Below are 21646 nucleotides of genomic sequence, written 5' to 3'. Positions count from 1 at the left end.
TTTTTATTTAGTTGTAGGAGTGAATGAACACCCTGAATTTAACATTTATTCATTTGGTCAACAAACTTAATTATCCACTATTTGTCAGCATTCTCCAGGATCTGTAGTCTCCATTTCCAAGGAAAGTATGTAGAGAGACATTTTTATATCTGTAGACTTGGGAAATGATAGTTTTCTATTCCCATTTCTATTTTCTTTCTGTTTATAGATGCTAACTGGCAATGAGTGGATTAGGAAAGTAGAGGCTCTTTCTTTAAACAGTTTTGTCTATAGCTACATAAAAAAAAATAAGGCTTTTTGCATACATTAGAAGGTAACATATAGCTCTTTTTTTTCTCTCTCTCAGACTTTCAGAGAGTTGATTTAAAGGTTAGTCAGTTGTCAGCTGTAGCAGTCATCAGTATAGTCACCAATCTTTGGTTTATGTGTGTGACAGTAAAATGTACTTTTTTCCCCTAACACATCCTTAATGAACAAATTCTCTGCAAAGAAGTAAAAATAAAAGCAAACGTTTTCCCCCATAGAACAAACATTTCTATCCTGAAGCAACAGTAATGACTCAGTCCTGCCATTGAAGTTCTGCTGCAAGTTAGGTTTACCTATTGGTCCAGAGGTGCAACGTTCAAGACTTCAGTTAACCATATCTGTGTCTCTGTCTGTGTGCCTATGTGTTTTCCTTCCAAAAGAAAGATTGAGTTGATGTCTTACATGTAGATGTATGTTACATCACATGTAGAACTGTACTAATTATGTCATTTCTGTTAATGTGTTTATGTCAACAAAATTTACTTCACCATTTTTTTTTTTGTTTTTCATATCATTGAAGTAGCTTAAACTGGTAGATTTTCTTTATGCTTTATTTTTTATATTTTTTTTCCTGCTTACAGATTTTCAGAGTAGTAATTGTCTATTTTAATTAGGCTTATTACAAATTTTGTGGGTTTGTTTCTCTTAAATAATATATAGCAAACTCTCAGGGATTCCGTGTCAGCAGAGATGAAATAAATGCTTATATTTGCATTATAAACACTGATTAATTTCTAGGTTGCTCATATTCCTGTGAAGAATGTTGCCTGCTTTCAATGGTATCCTAATTCTTATCTTTAGGTAAAGGAAAACTCATGTGAGGAGCTAGTATGGTACCATTTAAGGATGGAGCATGAGCTGTTCACTGTTACTAATGCTGTCCTGGCATATTGATGGATATTTGTTAATCTTCAGATTGGCATTTGCTCACTTTATTTTTATAGTATTTAGCATTCATTTTCTATCTATTGACTGAGCTTACTTTTGGCAGAATATCTAATGTTTCCTGTTTAGGTTAGTAGTCACAGAAGTAATTTAATAATTGAGGACCTATGGAGAAGTTTCATGTTAATATGTAGGGACACTTGTATATATGTAGAAATGTATGTTATTTTTTATTAACTTCTACTTGATAACATTGCTTAACAGACTAAGTTTTATAATACGTTTTAAGATCACAGATATGGGTTAGTGGTTTTTTTTTTTTTCTCCTATTAGTGAAAAAAAAATTAACTATTTTGGTAAATAATGGGATCTATATGTAAGTGTCCTGAAGGTATTTCTGACATAAGATCCTAAAGTATTTTTTAGAAAAGTACCCACATAGAATAACTTGTAGAAAGCTAATTTCTCTGGAATAACCTGTATAAAGTTTGGTTACACATTTGTCTTCACATCTATTTTAATTCCTCAATGATTTTCATGATTTTAATTATATTTAAATTAGCATAAACTAGATATCAAATTTTACTTAAAAATTTAATCAGTTTAGATTATTACTTATGTTTAGATTTTTTATTTATATGCTCTTGTATTTATAAGAAAGATGTTTAAAGTTTGGTTTTGTTGCCTTATGGCTAATGGGTTTGTCAGTCTTTTTTGGATAATAATGATAACTAAATATGATTACTACTATATCTTTTTTATATAGTATAAAAGATATATATGTATATTTATAAACATTTTTTTCTTCAAGCTTGTGCCAAAAAATTCAATAAATAATGAATTTCATCCTACTGACAAATACTAAACAATATGCAATTACCCTCTTCTGTGATAATTATAAAATGCACAACTATGGAAATAAAATATAAATGTAGATGAACATTTACTAATTTTTGCTGACAGGTACAAAATAGAGCAGGGCTTTTTGTAGTTTTAATCTAAGACAAGAATTCATTAAACAGCATAAATTATTTCTGAAAGATCGCTAAAAATTCGAAAAGCCCTGGCAGACTGCTTTTTATGCCATCTGATGGGTAGGGCATAATACAAATGGAAGGTGAAGGAAGGTGGTTTTTGTTGTTTGTGTTTTGTAAGAAGAGCTAATAGGAATAGGGTGTGTACAGGACCCCAAAGGAATTAACCTCACTAGTTAACAAGTTTGTTTCTGAAATTTTATATTTTTCCATTTTGCCTGTGTTGAGATTCTACTTCATAGTAGAGACAGCCAAAAGCGTGGCTTTAGAAATATACACAAGAATATCATCGTTATTAGCAGGTAGCCTTTTCTTGTTGCAGTGTCAAGTATATTTGCAGAGAAATGATGTGGATTGTCTATAGGTAAATGATGCTCTTAAAACTTTAATAATTTTGAATTTCTTAGGGGACTTCACTGTTTGTGATCAGTGTTTTTGTAACTCACACTCTTTGATGGCTTCAATGTACCTAGGCACATAGAGGAGTGCTTCTAATGCACTTTGGCTTTAGGATCTCCTTATTAAAATGTTATTGAAGACTTGTAATATTTAGGTAGACTACATCTATTGATATTTACAATTTCAAGTTAATCTTAGAAATTCTAAAAAATCAAAACAAAACAAAACTACACAAGATACAGAAACAGACAAGTTGTCAGGTTGATAACACTGACCTTTTTTATGTAGCTTCTTGAACACTTCACCCAGTCAAAAAAGAAGAGCAAAAGAAGCAGATAGCACAAATAGCATCATGAGAATAGGTTTTACTGTGCACTTCCTGAAGAGAGCTTCCTGGAGCTTCCTTTGCTGCTATAGAGAGGATGGAGCACTTGATGAATTACATTTTCTGTAAATTGGTGACTTTTTTTTTTTTTTTTTTTTTTTTTCCTTTGCAGTTTTTAAATTAGTGCAGTCTGGATAACAGCCCGGTGTTCTTTTCTGTCCTTCATATTGTAACTTCCAAGTATCACTAATACCATTTTGACAACCTATTTATTTCTGACTTAAGGTTTTCAAAGATGGATAGTGTAACATTTTCTGAAAATGGTTCTCATTTTTAAGACATTGAACCTAGAGTTATAGTTGAAAATTTATGAATGGAAGAAATTTTGTTAGTAGAATTGCCAGTTTTGTTTTGTTAAGGAGGAAATGTTTCTTTGTCATTGAGGATCTGTAGAACAGTTTGGATCTTGGATTACTGTTTTGATAATTACAACCTTATACTTTTGGCTTAGTATAAGAATTTTTCATGTAAGGTTCTTTTATGCTAATAATATATGTCACCTGATATTTGCAATTAATATATAAATATTTTGCCAAAATTTATCATTATTTTAAGTAGGAAAATATTAACCCTTTCTCTTGAAAAACCATCTGTGTTTCCAATAGAGCAAGTGTGTTCAAGTAATTAAAGACAGTTAGGACCAAATAAATACAAACCACATTAACAGTTCTTGTTAGCATACTGCTGAAGGGTGGATGTGTTTGGGATGTCTGACTTACTAGTTAGTTATCTTTTTGCACATTTTGTAGAAAAATTTGCTGTATTAAAACAGTTTTGGAATATCGTACAAACACTTGAGAGTCTTAACTAAACTTTCAAATAAAACATTGTTAAAGAATTATGGAGCACACTTTATCTATTAAAGGTGGTTTAATGTATAGTGGAGTTTTCTCTATTAAATTTAATTACAACAGGTTCAATTTAGTCCTTTTGCATATATTTTATAAACATCTTATAGGATACATGGCAAACGAATACTAAATATGTTTTAGAGTGCAGGGAGAACTCTAGGTAACACTTAATTTTTAGGCAACTGTATGTTTATTTACTTTTAGATTGGCATATAGAGCACTGGGATTTGACGGAGCATCTTCATACATTATACTTAGTTCTCAGTTGCTTTCCTCTCTCCTCTGCCTGGTTCCCCTCCTCCCTTTAGATGGGCCCCTTTCTTCTCCATTTAGTCCCCTTTGCTTAGCTTTTACATAGACATATATTTTCCTGTATTCTCACCTCCCATAAGTTCTTTTCTTTAAGATTAACTTTAAAATCCAAGGAGAAAAATGAAATCATCATTGAATTATTACTATAGTGCCACCCTTTTTTCTGATTTCAAGATGTTTTCTTTGGCCATCTCCAAGTTATTTATCTAATTTCTATTTTTGTGTAAAGCTTCATTAATTTTTTTGTTAAAGGTTTTAGCCTAGTTTCCTTTGAAGAAGACACATACCTTCAGAAATATGGTAACAAGTTCATAGGAAACTGGACTCTTATTATTTTGATTATAAATGTGCTTAAATCAGAGTTAAACAGTAATGCATATCTGCTCTATTAACAGATACTAAGGTCTTGTTTTCAAAACTTTGGTTTAGATTTTCCCATGAACCTTTGTAGCCCGCTGTTATTGGAGCACTGTAGGGCTGCTATTTCACCTTCCTGTGCTTTACAGTTGGAACAGCGTCTCACTGGATCAGAGGGCCTAAGCAGCAGTCACTGCTCTTGTCACTAGAGCACAGTACATGTAGAGAGAATTGGCATAGACAGCTTAGTCAGTGTTCTTCTGAATAAAATCAGAAAACAGAGAAAATTCTGTTTTCTCCCCTTTGTAGAGGGGAAACCCATGGCACATGCAGAGAAGTGACAGACTTAGTGTCTACTTCAAGAAATTCACTTTTTCTCATTCACAGGTTTACTCATAGAATTCTCTTATTTTTTGTATTAAGCCATTTTCTAAGGCTTAGACATAATTCTGTCATATAAATGTTGACAGTCCATTAACACAGGTAGCATCTTAATTGTCAGACTGTGTTTCACTAGGTTATTTCCTAGTCCATGGTATTTAACAAAACAAAAACCAAAACCAACTTAGAAGTGATAGCCTATGAAAAACATTTGGACTTAGCACTGGGATGATGAATCATCAGTGCTCCTTTAGGCTTGTCACGTACCTTTGAGGGTCTAAAGAACACATCCACCCCTTGCCTCGTGCTTAGGTGTCAGTCTGTCTTTCTCTTTTGAACCGTATACAGGAAGTATTGAGGAGAGGAGGAAGGGTATGGATCATGCGGCACTGAGGACCTTTATTACTTCATGGATTCTTACAATCTTTCTGTTCCTTTTCAATTTTGTCATTCTCACTTTACAAATGGAAACACTGGATGTTCGACAGCTGTGAAGTGAAAGCTGAAAACGAACCCAGGATGTTCATTAGCAACCAAGATAATGTAAACACATGAGTTTACATTATATTATTTATAGGATAGTCTCACTTTGCATTCCCTGATTTGTTTTACATCTGTAATTTTAGATGCTATTCATAAAATGTGTCAAAAGAATTACTTACTGTGACCTTTAAGGATTGTCAGTGGATGTTGTGGCATATGCCTGTAATCAGAGCTAGTGAGAAGTAGAGACAGGAGGATTAGAAGTTCGAGGCCAACCTTGGGTACGTAGGAAGTTCAAGACCATCTTCCGTTATGTGAGATCTTGTCTCAAAGAGCTCCTCCCCACAAAATATTTAAAAATATCATTTACAATTATTATTGAAATGATAGTTCCAAGTATTACCTTTGAGGATATTAATAGAGTTTAAAGTGATATAAACCAGCAAAATAGTAATATGAAATTAAATATATTTAGTGACTATGGCATGGAACTATCAACAATTTTGCTTTTGACTGTGGTTAACTTTGTAAATGAAAATATACAAATATGCCACATTGTTATGTTAAGTGATACGTATCTCAAGACTCTGTGTTTTGTGTTTTGAGGTGGAGTCTTGTATTTAATCCAGACTGGTGTTTAACTCACAGGCTCAAGTTATCCTTCAGCCCAATCCTCTCATGTGGCTAGAGCTATATGAGTGTGCCCTGGGCCAGAATGAAGTGTTTCCTATATCCAGAAATGCGAAAGGCTTAAGTTAAAATGGATAGACTTTCTCTTCTTGAAATTTTATCCTTTTATACTCATCTGATATTAAGGCTTTTATCTTTTATATTGATATTAGCTAGCTATCTTTATTACCAGTTTGTACTAGATATTTCTTGCCATAAATGTAAGGAGTACATTTTCTTATGTTTTTAGCAACTACTTAACTTTTTTTTTTTTTTTTTTAAGATTATGTGTTTAGGCTCTTTCTGAGTAGTTGGGTAACTCTGGACCTTTTACACTTTGGACTCTAGAGTCAGACATCACATGCATACTTGCTTACATGTTATCTTTACCTGTTACCTCTTGTTTTGTATATGTGTGTCTTGTCTTTCCGAGGTAGCAACTTTACTAAAGTATAGGAACCACATCTTAGATTTTGAAAGTCTGTGTATAGGGTTGGTAATTATGTGAGAATTAAGTGCTCCTTTTTCTGTAGTTTAAGGACCAAAGTCAAATATTAAGCAGATAGAACTATTTGGACTATGCCTGTGCCTTCTCCCTTTTCAGAGGGGAGAACCCATGGCACCTGCAGAGAAATGACAGAGTAAGAAGATGTGTAAAGGGTGGTTGGACAGTGGTATAGCACACTTTGAAGCTACTAATAGGATGCTACATAAATTTGAAGTACAAAGTATTTTGAAACAAAATGGGAATTGTGTGTATTAAATTACTTTTTAATTAAAATGTGAATTTTCTGATTTATTTTAATATTAGGACTCGCTGATTCTTGAGAAGAGTCAAAACTGGAGTTCTCAAAAAATGGACCACATTCTGATTTGCTGTGTTTGTCTTGGAGATAATAGTGAAGATGCAGACGAAATAATTCAGTGTGACAATTGTGGCATTACAGTTCATGAAGGTAATTTTGTTGGTTTTTCCTGTTAGAAATGGCTGGTTGACATCTTGTTCAAAGAAAGTTTAAACTGTTTTCCATTTACAATCATTTAAAGTTTTATTACATTATTATATAATATTATGATTTAATTGAAAATAATATATATTGAGTTTTTGAAATTTGTTTATTTTATGTATATGTGGGTATGGGTGTGTGCACATGTGCATGCATAGATATGCACTTGCCTGCATGTTTGCCTGTTCATGTATGTCTGGAAGACAGGTTGATGCTGGATATCTTTGCAGCTACCTTCCACCTTAGATTTTGAGACAGTTTCTCACTAAACCTGGCATTTGCTTATTCCAGTGAACTGTTTGGCTATTGAATCCCAGGGACCCTCTGTCTTTGCCCATCAGTGGTGGAATTACATTCACACACTACCTAAGCCCAGGTTTTTATATGAGTGCAAGCACTTGACCTACAGAATCATCTCCCCATCCTAATCTTACTATATTAGTGTGTGTGTGTGTGTGTGGGTGTCTGGGTGTCTGGGTGTCTGGCTGTGTCTGGGTGTTTGAATCAGGATCCTAAGTACCCTACGTTTGCATTGAGTTTGCTGTGTCGTAGAGAAGATGGCCTAGGACTGAATTTACAGACTTGTGGCTTCATACACTGCCTGATGAACATTGTTATGAGCTAAGCCATAGATGCCATAAAGTCACACCATTTGAGGATAGATCTCACATGGGACAGTTATTGGGGAGGGAGTATACAGAGACTGCTTCTGGCCAAGGGTGGAGAGAAAAAGAAAGCATAGAGAGGAGGGATTGGCCTTTTATAAGGGGATGTAGTTCATGACCTCCTGGGAACAGTCGCAATGCATATGGCAGCTCTGTGCTGTTGTTGGGTCCGTGGGGGCAGGAGATGGGAAGGCCTGGTTACCAATAGGCATCGCTTTTCAGATTTTTTTTTTTTTGGTATTTATACATTTACTTATTAAAATGTTTTATGAAAAGAACAGTATTTCTTTAGAGGTAAGTGCTAACGTTTTTCTTCATGTTACTATTCTTAGTTTTTCTTCTCTTTTGGAAATATTTCTATATTGTCAGGCTGACTGCAGTTATCCTCTTAGCCTCTGGAGTAACTGTGATCGTAGGAGTGTGTACTGTACCTTGCAACTTTTAGTTCTTAAATAAAATTTAAAATTAGGAAAAGAAAATCCAGTTAGCCAATAGAAGGTAACATTTAATATTTAAAATGTTCATTTAAATCCTTTCAACCTTATACATATTTTATAATTAATTTTCATTATATATATTTATATATATATTTAGTTATGTAATTGTAGTGGCTCTTTTTTTTTAAAAAAAAAATTGATTATTTTATTTACTCCTAGTTTTCCCTCTGTGAACCCCAATCCCATGCCACCTAACCCCTGCCTATATCAGGGTGCTCTTCCACCCACCCACCCACTCTTGCCTCACTGCCCTAGAATCCCCCTATGTTGGGGCACTGACCCTCAACAGGACCAAAGGCCTCCCCTCCCATTGATGCCTGACAAGGCCATCCTCAGCTACATATGCAGCTGGAGCCATGAGTCCCTCCCTGTTTACTCTTTGGTTGGTGGTTTAAGTCCCTGGGAGCTCTGGGGAGTCTGGTTGGTCGATATTGTTGTTCTTTCTGTGAGGTTACAAACCCCTCCAGCTCCTTCAGTCCTTCTTCTAACTCTTTTATTGGGGTCCCTGTGCTCAGTCCAATGGTTGGCTACGATCATCTGCATCTGTATTGGTCAGGCTCTGGTAGAGCCTCTCAGGGGACAGTATAATTATATTTTCTATATTTGAATTTGATTATTGAGTTTTAAACACATCGTTACTCTAGCACAGGCTGTCTGTCAACTCCTCATGCTCCTGCTCAGTCTCCTGAGAGCTTGGATTACAGCCATCTACAACCACATGAGTTTTTAACTTGAAAAGTGAATTTGTAGAGATCATCTTTTGAAATATAAACTAGGAACCACTGTTATATTCTCTGTTATAATTTTAGAAAGTTCTTTGTTCTCTTAAACATTTTTTGACCTTAGTTTTCATCTAAATTTACAGGTAGTACACAGAGTTTCTATGTATTCTTTTCAGAGTTCCCATAAAGTAATACTTTGTCCATTAAAAGTACATAAACTATTTGGTTTTCTATTCCTTTTCATAGTAATTTTTTTTTTAACTTCTGCAAGTGCTGTGAATATATGATACCCCATTCTCCCGTCCAGGATCTTAAATACCTCCATATCTCATTGCTTTTTCCCCCTTTCTTCCTTCGCATTCTCCTTTTTTCAATCTATTCTTCCTCAGTTCCTTCCTATCTTTCTTCTTTTCTTCTCCTTTCTTTGCTTTTTTTGCTGATCAAACCCAAGGACTGGCGCAAGTTTTCTGTTTGTGTGAGACAGGGTCTAGCTATATACCCCAGGCTAGCCTTGAACTTGCAGACCTCCTCCTTCTTCCTCCTAAGTGATGAAGTTATGTGCCAGTGAGTGTCAGTCTTCCTTAGCCTTAGTGTATATTTCTTTAAAACAAGGGCATTCTCTTACATAGCTATGAAATTACCCAAACCAGGAAGTCAATATCTATGGAGTACGGATAGCCAATCTACAAACTATATTCAGATTTTGTCAGTTGTGCTAATACTGCACTTTATAGCACAGTAAACTCAAGTCCATAGAGTATGATCAGTTATCATGTCTGTTAGGTTACTTTTAATCTCCAACAGTTCCTGAGAGTTTATGTCTTCTACCAGTTATACTTTGAAGAATGCAGCTTAGTTTGCTTTAGGTTTTTAAAATATGCTTTTCCATATTACGTTTAGATTTTTTTCTGCTTTGGGTGGAATGGTATGAGGTTTTTTATTCATTCTTTGATGGATCATATTAAAAAGGATGTAGTGATTGTCAATATCATTTATATTGGTTTATGAGTACCTTCTCAGTTTCTTTGTGGCAAAGCTGTTTTTCCTTATCACTAAGGTTCCCCCTACCATTATCCCCTGTGAGAGCCATGACTACCAAAAGCAATATTTCTGGGACTTTGTCCTTCCCTTGCTTTCTGGGATTACAGAGTCCTCTCACAGAGTTCCTCTTGCCCTTATGGAGCAGTGGATTGAAGCTCATAGTGGCAAGACCTCCTATTGCTCTATGTTTTTTATTCATTCAGTAGTTTGTTTATTATCCTGTATGTGTAATATTCTATAATTTTTAGGCATCATGTAGAATAAATGTGCAAATTTCCAATCTTCTGGAACTGAATGTCTAGAGAAGTGAATAGTATATAGGTAAATCAAAAATAAATAAATTTTAAAGATGCTAAAAATTTTTGATTTGGATCCAATGAAAAATAAAATTCAACAAGTATAGGAAATATTATAACATCTGATACAAGGTTAACATGATTTTAAAAGAAACTTTGCTTCTTCCTCAAAATTTTGTTAACTGTTTAGTCATTTAAGTGGTTTCGCAAATAGTCACCCAGATTCCTCTTCTCTAATGTACCCTCTACCTAGCTAGCAGAAATGGTCTTCCAAAACATAATCCAACATAATTCAAATCCAGTTTGAATCCTAGACTACAGCTTGCTTACTCCATTCTAATTTACTAACTTCTGCGCAACTATAAAAACACCCCAAACATGTTCTCACTGCAAGAGCTTCATACACTCTATTTCCTAGGCTTAGACTATTCTTTTAAACCCAAACAACCTCATGACATTTTATTTTCACTTCCCTTAGGTTACTACTTATTCTAGAAATAGAAGCTTCTAATAATCTACCCAACCATTTCCACCCAGCACCAGACATGAAAATCAGAGACTCACTGGCCTGAAGATACTACTTAAATCTGTAAGATTGATTGTGATATTAAGGAAGAGTATATGTGGCAGACATTTTAATAATTCAGAGGATATAAGAAAAATATTTTGTGGAGATAACTAATAAGCAGAGGAAAATGTTTTGTGGAGATAACTAATAAGCAGAGGAAAAATAAGCAGAAGGGAAAATGGGTAACGTCTAATAAATAATATGTTTAGAGTTAGATAATGACCTAATTCATAAGGGAAGTTACCCAGACTCAATGCTAGACTCCAGGAATACCATTAGCAATCTATCTCAGGTTAGGAGGCAAACAGTATGAATAATAGGCTGGGAGTGGTTGGCTTATCTAGTAAAACACACAAAAAAGTATAAGCTGAGACTAGAGTTCAGATTTCTATGACCCTATAAAGTTCAGGTGGCTATGGTAGACTTCCTTTTATCTCAACCCTCAGGAGGTGGAGACAGAATGTTTAGATAAGGTGGCTAGCAAGAATAACATTGTCATGAGATTTGAGATTTGAAGTATTGAAAAGCAATACTTAAATATATAAGGTGGAGAGTGATTGATGAAGACACCTAAAATCAACTTCAGGCCTCCACATGAACATGTGCACCTGCGCTCACACCAGTACTCAAGTACATGCATATAGTGATACATGCATGTACTCCACACACACACAAGACAAAACAAAAACAGTCTCCCTGACAAAAGGTGTCTCTGTGTGTATTTTTACATTATTTAATAAGTAAATATGAAATATAGACATGGCCCACATGTAAAGTTCCCTGGGTGAATTATATTGATGTCCAGACGCAGCAAGAGTTATGTATGACACTCCTCCATTGTTGGTGAGATTGCAAGCTGGTACAATCACTCTGGAAATCAGTCTGGCAGTTCCTCAGAAAATTGGACCTGAGGACCCAGCTATACCACTCCTGGGCATATACCCAGAAGATGCTCCAACATATAATAAGGATATATGCCCCACTATGGTCATAGCAGTCTTATTTATAATAGCCAGAAGCTGGAAAGAACCCAGATGTCCTTCAACAGAGGAATGGATACAGCAAATGTGGTACATTTACACAATGGAGTATTACTCAGCTATTAAAAATAATGAATTCCAGAAATTCTTAGGTAAATGGATGGAACTAGAAAATATCATCCTGAGTGAGATCAACCAATCACAAAAGAACATACATGGTATTTACTCACTGATAAGTGGATATTATTAGTCCAAAAGCTTGAAATAGCCAAGATTCAACTCACAGACCACATAAAGCTCATGAAGAAGGAAGACCAAGTGTGAATGCCTCAGTCCTACTTAGAAGGAGTAATAAAATACTCAAGGGAGCAAATATGGAGACAAAGTGGGGGAAAGAAACTGAAGGAGGGGCTGTCTGGAGACCATTCCACCTGGGTATCCATCCCATGTGCAGTCACCAAAGGTAGACACTGATGTGGTTGTCAGGATGTGGATGTCAGGAAGAACATGTGGATAGGAGCCTGATATAGCTGTCTCCTTAGAGGTCTGCCAGAGTCTGACACATTCAGAGGCAGATGCTCACAGCTAACCATTGATCTAATCAAGGGGTTCCCAATGGAGGAGTTAGAGAAAAGACTGAAGGAGCTGAAAGGGTTTGTGGCCCCATCAGGAGAACAACAATACCAACCAACCAGAGCTCCCCAGGGTCTAAACCACCAGCCTGGGAGCACATAGGGAGGGACCCATGATTCCATCTGTTTATCTAAGTGAGGATGGCCTTATTGGGCATAGGTGGGAGAGGAGATCCTTGGTCCCATGAAGGCTGAACACCAAGTGTGGGAGGGAATTCGAGGGTGGGGAGGTGGGAGTCGGGGGTGGGTCGGTGAGGGCACATTCTCATAGAAGCAGGAGAAGGGGGGATGGGATAGGAGGTTCCTGGGTGGGTGGGAGAATGGGGTAGGGGGATAACATCTGAAATGTCAATATAATATCCAATAAAAAAAGAGTTATGTGTGGCTCCAGCTTTGGCTCTGGTTAACCTGCTGAATAGCTATGGTTTTGTTTCTTAAGCAAAATATGGTATCATTGATAAGTGCTAAATTAAATCATTTTGAAGAGATTAATTCAGGCTCTTTAGAGTCTTTTGTATATTTAGTACCTATGTGCCTGATTGTTTTTGCCATCTACTGTTTCTATTTAATGCATGCATTCTTTCATTTTCTGTTTATCTCTGTATGAGTCATGTAGGTTTTCTCTGTCTTATTTTGATTTTCTCTAGCAGAATTCAATGTCCTCAAACAGGGAAAACAAAAGGCCAATTATAACAGAATTTACCATTGGACTTGACACACATCGATCATCTTGATCCTAGAGAGATAAAGTGAAATTCAAGGAGGGAAAAGTAAAATATGTGACCAGATATAAATTTTATGGTAAACTTTTATAAGGAGATACAGGGAGATATATCTGTAGCTGTTGGGGCTATGAAGTTAAGGGAGAGTTTGAGTTACCCACAAACATAGCAGCTTAAAGCAATAGACATTTGTAACTTGCATCATTTCTAATGTGTAAGAAGTCAATTTGAATATTTTAATCTCAACACTTCAGAAACTTTGGATCATTATGGTGTAGGGTCTTTGAAGTTGCAGATAAATCTGTTGGCCTAGGTTGCACTCATTCTAGGACTAGAGCTAGAGGCTTTGTTCTCAAACTTAGCTATGTTAGTTCTCAATTGTTTGGTGCCTGTTGGTCAATTCCACACCATTTTCTCCTCTTTATGCTCTTTATGCTACCTCACTGTTGATTTCAGAAGGGTTTGTCAAAAAACAAAAGAGCTGGAGATGATTATATGAGCCATCAAAGAGAAAGACAGAAGAGATGGAGATGACTTTTGAAAGAGCAAGTATCCTTTTTTTTTATCTAGTTTAAGACATAACATAGTACAGCTTCTGCTGTGTTACATTGTTTAAAACCAAAGCTAGTCAAATGTAGGAGGGGTGATTCCAAGAGTCTGATTGGTAGGCAATGTTGATCATGGAGAGTGATCAAAGACAGCCACATGCACAGTGTATTGCATGTTCTGTGCTTACAGAAAGGACCCACTGGGAAGGGAGAATTGATAACTGATGTAAAAATTAAAGGGGCATATGGACATTGCATACGATGTTAGAGGGCGTGGGTTCCAGCATGAAGTAGAGATGGAGCAGGTGAGAGCAGCCATTGGGATAACTGTAGGGGAAAGGGTGTGTGGGTAGAGATGTAAATTGTTAGATAGTGTGGTTGGAGCATGTGGAAGTTGTTGAGTATTTATTTTCTTAGTAAAATAAGTAGCAGGGGTGATAGTGGACACAGAGAAAACTTGAAATTTGGATGTGATTTCTGTCTCCAGAGGTTTGTGTGTTAGAAGCTTGGTCCCCAGTGTTGTAGTATTGAGGTTGTGGGACCATTAGTAGGTAGGGGCTAGTGGGAGATAATCTTATTATGAAGTATAGTGATTGCTTTTCTCATTGGCTTAAAATATCTGTGAGGAATTTGTTTGCTTGTTTCTTTGCCTACAGTTGGAGGGGATACAATGCAGCCTGTGGGTTGGGGTGAGGAACATAGTAGCAGGAATAGAAGGTAGCTGGTTACATTTCACCTTAGTGGTCAGAAAACAGAACAATGAATGCTGCTTAGCTTCCATTCTCCTCTTTATCAAGTCTGGAACTCATTTAACATACAGAATGCTATCATCTGCATTTGGGGTGGGTCTTCTACCTTAGTTATTTAATTTAGTCTAGAAAATCCCTCACAGACACACCCAGAGATAAGTTTCTGTGGTGACACTAAATCCTGTCAAGCTGGCAAAAGTATCCATCTCTGGGGTTTCACCTTTATCAATGGAATGGTATAACGCTATAGGGAATCAGATCTAATGGGACTTTATTGGTTGCTCTAGAGGGGTACAGCAGGCTTGCTTCAGTTGAGTTTCTTGCACATTTGCCCCTTTAGTCCTGCGTCATGTGGTGTCATGGAGGCTATGACTCCAGTGCCATGCTGTTTTTACTCTCTAGCCACCAGCTTGAATCATGAGTGAGCCTTTCACGTTGTACATGATTCAATACCAGGTATTCTGTTGCAGGATCACCAGTTGTACTTTGTTATTTTTATTCTCGTCTAGGTGTAGTTAAACTTCTCTAAAGCAGATGTATCAAATGTGAACAGTGGAGGCTGTAGCATTATTGTCTGTATTTGTTGTACTGACCATGATGTTGGTGTTGTGGTGGTTGCTTGTGTCTGTAAATGTTACTGCTGATATATGATGCAGGCACACCCTTTTCTGTTAGTGTCAGAGACTTCTGTTGTGCTGAGGGCACTGACTCAATTTACTTGTTCCTATTTCATTGTCACATTGAGAGTAATTTCGATTTCTTAGATTAGTGTTTGGACCATATCTTAGGTTAGGTCATTTGACTATGGATATAGTTTTTTAAGGCCATGAACATAATTTAAGAAATTGAATCAATTTCTGACATTTTGATGCTAGGATATTTTATACATTTAATTGCTGCTATTTTATTATTAGTCTTTTTGAGACAGGATATTGGTACTCTAGCTGCTCATCAAACTTACAGACTCTCCTGCCTCAGTTTTTTTGAGTGCTGGAATTTTAGGCATGATCTATTGTGTTTTTGGCTAGATGTAGCTGATTCTCTTGTCCCCATTTTGCATTTGTAAATATTTTAAAAGAAGTTCTGACATTGCTAGGTCTTCATTCTCTTACATCAGAAGTTGGCTCCAGCTGACCAGCCCTGCAGTCTTCCATTTACCTTGACTACTTAATCACCTTTGTTTGTCTACCTGGCTGTGGAGATGGGTGAACATATAGTTTCTCATTTACTGTATACTTTGGGAGTGAAGATGCTTTGAGATTTCAGTGTTTTACATCTGTGATTCTAATGCATCTTTTTGTTTTTCTGTGACAGGTTCTCAAGTAGTGTAGCCTAGGTTGGTTTTGAACTTCATGTAGCTGAGACTAGCTGTAAACTCCTAATTTACTGGCTTCCCACCTCTTAAGCTTTGGGATTAAAGGTTCCATCTAATATTTGGCTGCAACCAAATTTTTACTGTAGCATTAGACCTGAGCCCACCAAGAAATACTACCATTTAAAATTCAGAAGGAACATTTTTTTTCTATCCCCTCCTTTTTTTTTCTTGTTATTTCTTGGTACTGAGAATTGAAAGCAGGACTTTATACCACCTTAGCAAGGATTCTTCTATTCAGTAGTGCTCTGGTCACTGTTCATTTAATTTTATTTTCTTGTTTTAAGACAGATTCTATGTTTTACTTTTCTCTTGCTATTATAAGACATGATAACTAAGGCAAGTTAGAGACGAAAGCATTTAATGGGGGCTTAGAGTTTTAGAGAGTGATTCCATGACCATCATAGTGTGATCATGGCAGCAGGCAAGCAAGCATGGAGTTAGAACAATAAGTGAAGGCTCACATCTTATCTACAGTATGAAGCAGAGAGAGAGAGAGAGAGAGAGAGAGAGAGAGAGAGAGAGAGAACACACGCCTCAAGACAGAGACAGAGACAGCAAACCTACTCAAAGCCTACCCCAGTGACACAACTCCTATAACAAGACACACCTCCTTATTCTTTTACACAGTTCTACCAAATGAGGACTGAGTATTCAAACATTAGAGCCTATGGCAACCATTCTTCTTCAAACCATCATGGTCTTGTATGTTGCCAGTCTCTTAATTTGCCACCCTCCTTCCTCAGCCTTTCAGGTAGTCCTTATAATGGTCACTTATCAACACCCTATAGGGATGTGTGCGTGTGTGTGTGTGTGTGTGTGTGTGTGTGTGTGTGTGTGCGTGCGTGCGCGCGCGCGCTTGTTTATATATTTATTTATATGTGTATATATGCTTGTTTATTTATTGATTAATGTGACAGGAGGAATGGCATTTATCCCAGACAGACCTAGAACTTGCTGTGTCTGCAATACCTTGAAACTCTAATCTTCTGCCTCTACTCTTGAGTTCTGGGATTACAGGCATGTGTTTCTACATCCAATTTATGCTGTGTTCTGTATTGAAGTGAAGCTCTTGTTCATGGTAGACAGATACTATGTCAATGAACTATATACCTAGACTTCTTTCTACTGTTTTGAAATCCCAGACTATTGTCTTAGAGTGAATTCCTTCTTAATAAAGTCATTGTTTAAATAAACACAGATTTCTGTAAGCATACCATGTTAGTTCTGCTGACATCTTTAAGGTTAATTAAAGGTTCAAAATGTGACCTAATGAGTGAAAGATCTATATGACAAGAACTTCAAGTCTCTGAAGAAAGAAATCGAAGAAGATCTCAGAAGATGGAAAGATCTCCCATGCTCATGGACTGGCAGGATTAATATAGTAAAAATGGCCATCTTGCCAAAAGCAATCTAGAGATTCAGTGCAATCCCCATTAAAATCCCAACTTAATTGTTCACAGAGTTAGAAAGAGAAATTCTCAAATTGATTTGGAATAACAAAAAACCCAGGATAGGAAAAACTATTCTCAACAATAAAAAAACTTTTGGAGGAATAACCATTCCTGACCTAAAGCTGTACTACAGAGCAATAGTGATAAAAACTGCATGGTATTGGTACAGAGACAGGCAGGAAGATCAATGGAGTAGAATTGTCAGAAATGAACCTACACACCCATGGTCACTTGATCTTTGACAAAGGAGCTAAAACTGTCCAGTGGAAAAAGGACAGCATTTTTTTTATTTAATTTTTTTCTTTTTTATTGGATATTATATTTACATTTCAAATTTTATCCCCTTCCCCATTCCACCCACCATCCAGGGACCCCTTATCCTATCCCCTCTCCTCCAGAAATGAACCCATACACTTATGGTCACTTGATCTTTGACAAAGGAGCTAAAACTGTTCAGTGAAAAAAGGACAGCATTTTCAACAAATGGTGCTGGTTCAACTGGAGGACAACATGTAGAAGAATCGATCCACTCTTATCCTCTTGTACAAAGCTCAAGTCCAAGTGGATAAAGGACCTTCACATAAACCAGATACACTGAAACTAATAGAAGAGATGGTGAGGAAGAACTTTGAATACTTGGGCACAGTATTTAGGAAAAGTTCCTGAACAGAACACCAATGGCTTATGTTCTAAGATCAAGACTTGAGAAATGGGACCTCATAAAATTGCAAAGTTTCTGTAAGGCAAAGGACACTGTCAGTAGGACAAAATGGCAGCCAATAGATTAGGAAAAGATCTTTACCAATCCTACATCTGAAATAGGGCTAATATCCAATATATACAAAGAACTCAAGAAATTAGACTCCAGACAACCAAATGACCCTATTAAAAATGGGGTACAGAGCTAAACAAAATTCTCAACTGAGGAATCTCAAATGACTGAAAAGTACCTAAAGAAATGTTCCTTAGTTATCAGGGAAATGCAAACCAAAACAACCCTGAGATTCCACCTCACACCAGTCAGAATGGCTAAGACCAAAAACTCAGGTGATAGCAGATGCTGGTGAGGATGTGGAGAAATAGGAACACTCCTCCATTGTTGGGATTGCAAGCTGGTGCAACCACTCTGGAAATTAGTCTGGTGGTTCCTCAGAAAATTGAATGTAACGTTACCTGAGGACCCAGCTATACCACTCCTGGGCATATACCCAGAAGATGCTCCAACATATGACAAGGACACATGCTGCACTGTGTTCATAGCAGCCTTATTTATAATAGCCAGAAGCTGGAAAGAACCCAGATGTCCTTCAACAGAGGAATGGATACAAAAAAGGTACATTTACACACTGGAATATTACTCAGCTATTAAAAACAGTGAATTTGAGAAACTCTTAGTAAATGGATGGAACTAGAAAATGTCATCCTGAACTAGTAATTCAGAACATTTCTTTCATATTTTTATTGGTGTGGTATATATTCTTTTGAAAAGTTTCCATTCACGTCATCTTCGTATATTTTTAATTAGATCACTTGAATTTTGGCTGCTGAGTTCTTGTTTCATATTTTGTATTTTAGACCTCTGTCAGATAAAAGCATGGCACATACCTTGTTCCTTTGTGCTGATTGTTTCTGTACTCTGTTTTAATGGTTCCCTTTGTGTCAGGAATATTTCCTTTGATTTAATCTCATTTAGTAATTTTTGCTTTTGAAGGTATTGGATTCAGTCTTAGTTATCTTTCTGGTGTTGTGTAGAGGGACCAGGACCAGGACAACTTAATAATGAAAGCATTTATTTAATTTGGACTCATAGTTCTAGAGGGTAGTAAAGTTCATGACCATTAGGGCAGAAAGCATGGTAGCAAATAGGTGTGGCTCTGGAGCAGTAGCTGGGAGATTGCCTGTGATCCACAGGCACAAGGTTGAGTTGAGGATTGGTGGAGAGGGAGAGGGTACATGCACTAACTGGGAATGGCTTGGACTTTTGAAACCTCAGCGCCCACCCCCAATGATGATAACACCTCACTCATCAATGTCACACTGCCTCTAACAAGGCCATGTCTCCTAATCCATCCAAAATATTTAGAGTGTGGATCAAGAATTCAAATATATGAGGATACGGGATCCATTCTTACTCAAAACATTGGTGACTTACCTAGCAAAATCATAGTATCACTATCTTGAAGTATTTCCAGTATATTTTCCTTTATTAGTTTTTAGTTCTGGGTCTTGCATTTAGGCCTTTGTTTTGTTTTGAGCTGAGAAATAGGAGTTTGTTTTCAGTTTTCTGCATGCCTATTTTTATCCTGTCTTTCAGCAGCACTTATTAACAATGCTGTTTTTTTCTATTGTATGCTATTGAAAAGTGTGGAGAATTAGTTGGATGTAGTTGTATAGAAGGTGACTCTCATCTCATTCCTGTAGATCTTTGTATCTGTTTTTAGGTCAATATCATGTTGTTTTCATAATCACCCCCCCCCCCCCCAGTATATTTTGAAATGTATTGTGGTGCCTCCAACTATACATTTTTAACTTAAGACTTCCTCGGTTATTTGGGGTCTTTTGAATTTCCATAACGAGTCTCAGAATTGTTTTCTTGTAGTTCTGTGAAGAATGTCTTTAGAATTTGATGGGAATTGTACTAAGTTGGGTATGACATGGTATGATTTCCACCTCAAAAAATTCATTACTGGCATGCAGAAAACCTATTGATCTTTTTGTTGTTGCTGTCATTTTCATTCTGTATCCTGTTTTTTAATTGAATTTGCTTATTTGTTTCAATAGTCATTGATGTATGTAGATATTTTTATATATAGAATCATATTATTTAAGAACAGGGATAATTTTACTCTTTGCTTTTCTATTTGTATACCTTTTATTTATTTTTTTCTTTTTAGTCTGTTTTCCCTACAGATTGTAGCATTGTGTTGAATAACAGCAATGAGATTAGGCATTCTTGTCTTATCCTTAATCCTAGAGGAAACACTTCAGTTTTTCCCTATTCAGTATGATGCTGGATATGGGTTTGTCATACATGGCCTTTATCATATCAGTTTGATCTTTGTGTAACTAATTTGTTCAGAGATTTTGTCATGAAGGGATGATCATCATTTTTTTCCTACGTCTGTTGGAATTGATTTTATGATGTTTTTAAAATTTTCTTTATTAAGTTGATAAATATTTATGTGCATATAATGAATCATACCTGGGATGAAACCAACTTGATTATGATGTATGAGCTTTTTGGTATACTGTTCAATTTGATTTTTGTAGCATTTTGTTGAGGGTTTTGTATCAGTGTTCAGGTATATTGAACTTTAGTGTCCATACCTCCTCCCACCTTTCCTTTCCTTTCCCCTTCCTTCCTCCCTCCCTCCCTCCCTCCCTCCCTCCCTCCCTCCCTTCCTTCCTTTTTTGATTTTCTTATGACTCTGTCAGGTTTTAGTATCAAGGTAATTGTCTGCTCATAAAATGGGATAGATGTCCATTACCAGATGAATAGATAATGGGAATCTGGTACATATATAAAACTGAATAATATTCAGCTCTAAAAAATGAAGTCACCAAGCTTCTTATTGACATAAAGTGAGATGAATATTGATACTCTCATAGGCATTGTGCCTGTATAACACATTTAGGAATACAAGGCCTAGACCCAGTCCTTCTTTAACTTTTTCAACTGATTTGAGATGGCTAGCCTGTGAGTTAAGGGACTATAGCAAATTCATGGCTTTGAGTTTATTGTTAACGTGTTTTCTATATTTTATTTAGAAATAGCTGAGTGGAGTTAACAGTCAACAGTCCAGATTACCTTACATGGATAGTTGGTTTTCAAAACGTCAAAAGTCCATAGAATTGACGTTACGAACATTTCTATATTAATGTTCATTTTGATTAGAGACCTGTCTGCTCCTGACAGCTTCCTGTATTGGATTCTAAGAAGAAATTGTACATCTTTGGAGTTACTCCAGTTGTGGTGAGACAGCCACTAGGCAAGAATTGCCTCTTTCCATCTACAGACAAATTACTGTCCAGAAAAGGACACACTTGCAGAATAGTTGACTGATTATATCTGCCTAGACAGAGTAATCAGCCCTTAATAATTCTGCATCACTAAGGTCTGTCAGATGATCCTGGGCCAGAAGGCTGACGATCAGATACTCCAACGTTTTGTAGTATAGGGAGTGTTCAGGTGTTCAGCGGTCTCTATAAATTGGCTAAGTTTTAGAAGCTATGCTTTGTGCTTCCCATAATTTTAGTTAACTCAGTTATTCTGGATTTCTGACGGGGTTGAAAACTTATAGTCTCATAGCCAATCCTTGCTATTTACTCTG

General features: G+C 36.4%; 1 protein-coding gene across 6 annotated transcripts in view; it reads left to right on the top strand.

Annotated features, from left to right (window-relative positions):
- The window catches only part of Phf14 (PHD finger protein 14), a 199169-nt gene that overhangs the window by 25290 nt on the left and 152233 nt on the right, over positions 1–21646 (top strand). For all 6 annotated transcript variants that reach the window (XM_034519007.2, XM_034519006.2, XM_034519005.2 and 3 more), the window contains one exon: positions 6874–7018. In XM_034519007.2, the coding sequence (XP_034374898.1) occupies positions 6874–7018 (145 nt within the window). The remainder of the gene's footprint in view (positions 1–6873; positions 7019–21646) is intronic.

This window comes from Arvicanthis niloticus, chromosome 15 (assembly GCF_011762505.2).
Source record: "Arvicanthis niloticus isolate mArvNil1 chromosome 15, mArvNil1.pat.X, whole genome shotgun sequence".
Classification (NCBI taxonomy): domain Eukaryota; kingdom Metazoa; phylum Chordata; class Mammalia; order Rodentia; family Muridae; genus Arvicanthis; species Arvicanthis niloticus.
The sequence above is the reverse complement of the archived record's forward strand: the minus strand, read 5'-3'. Positions and strand labels throughout refer to the sequence as shown.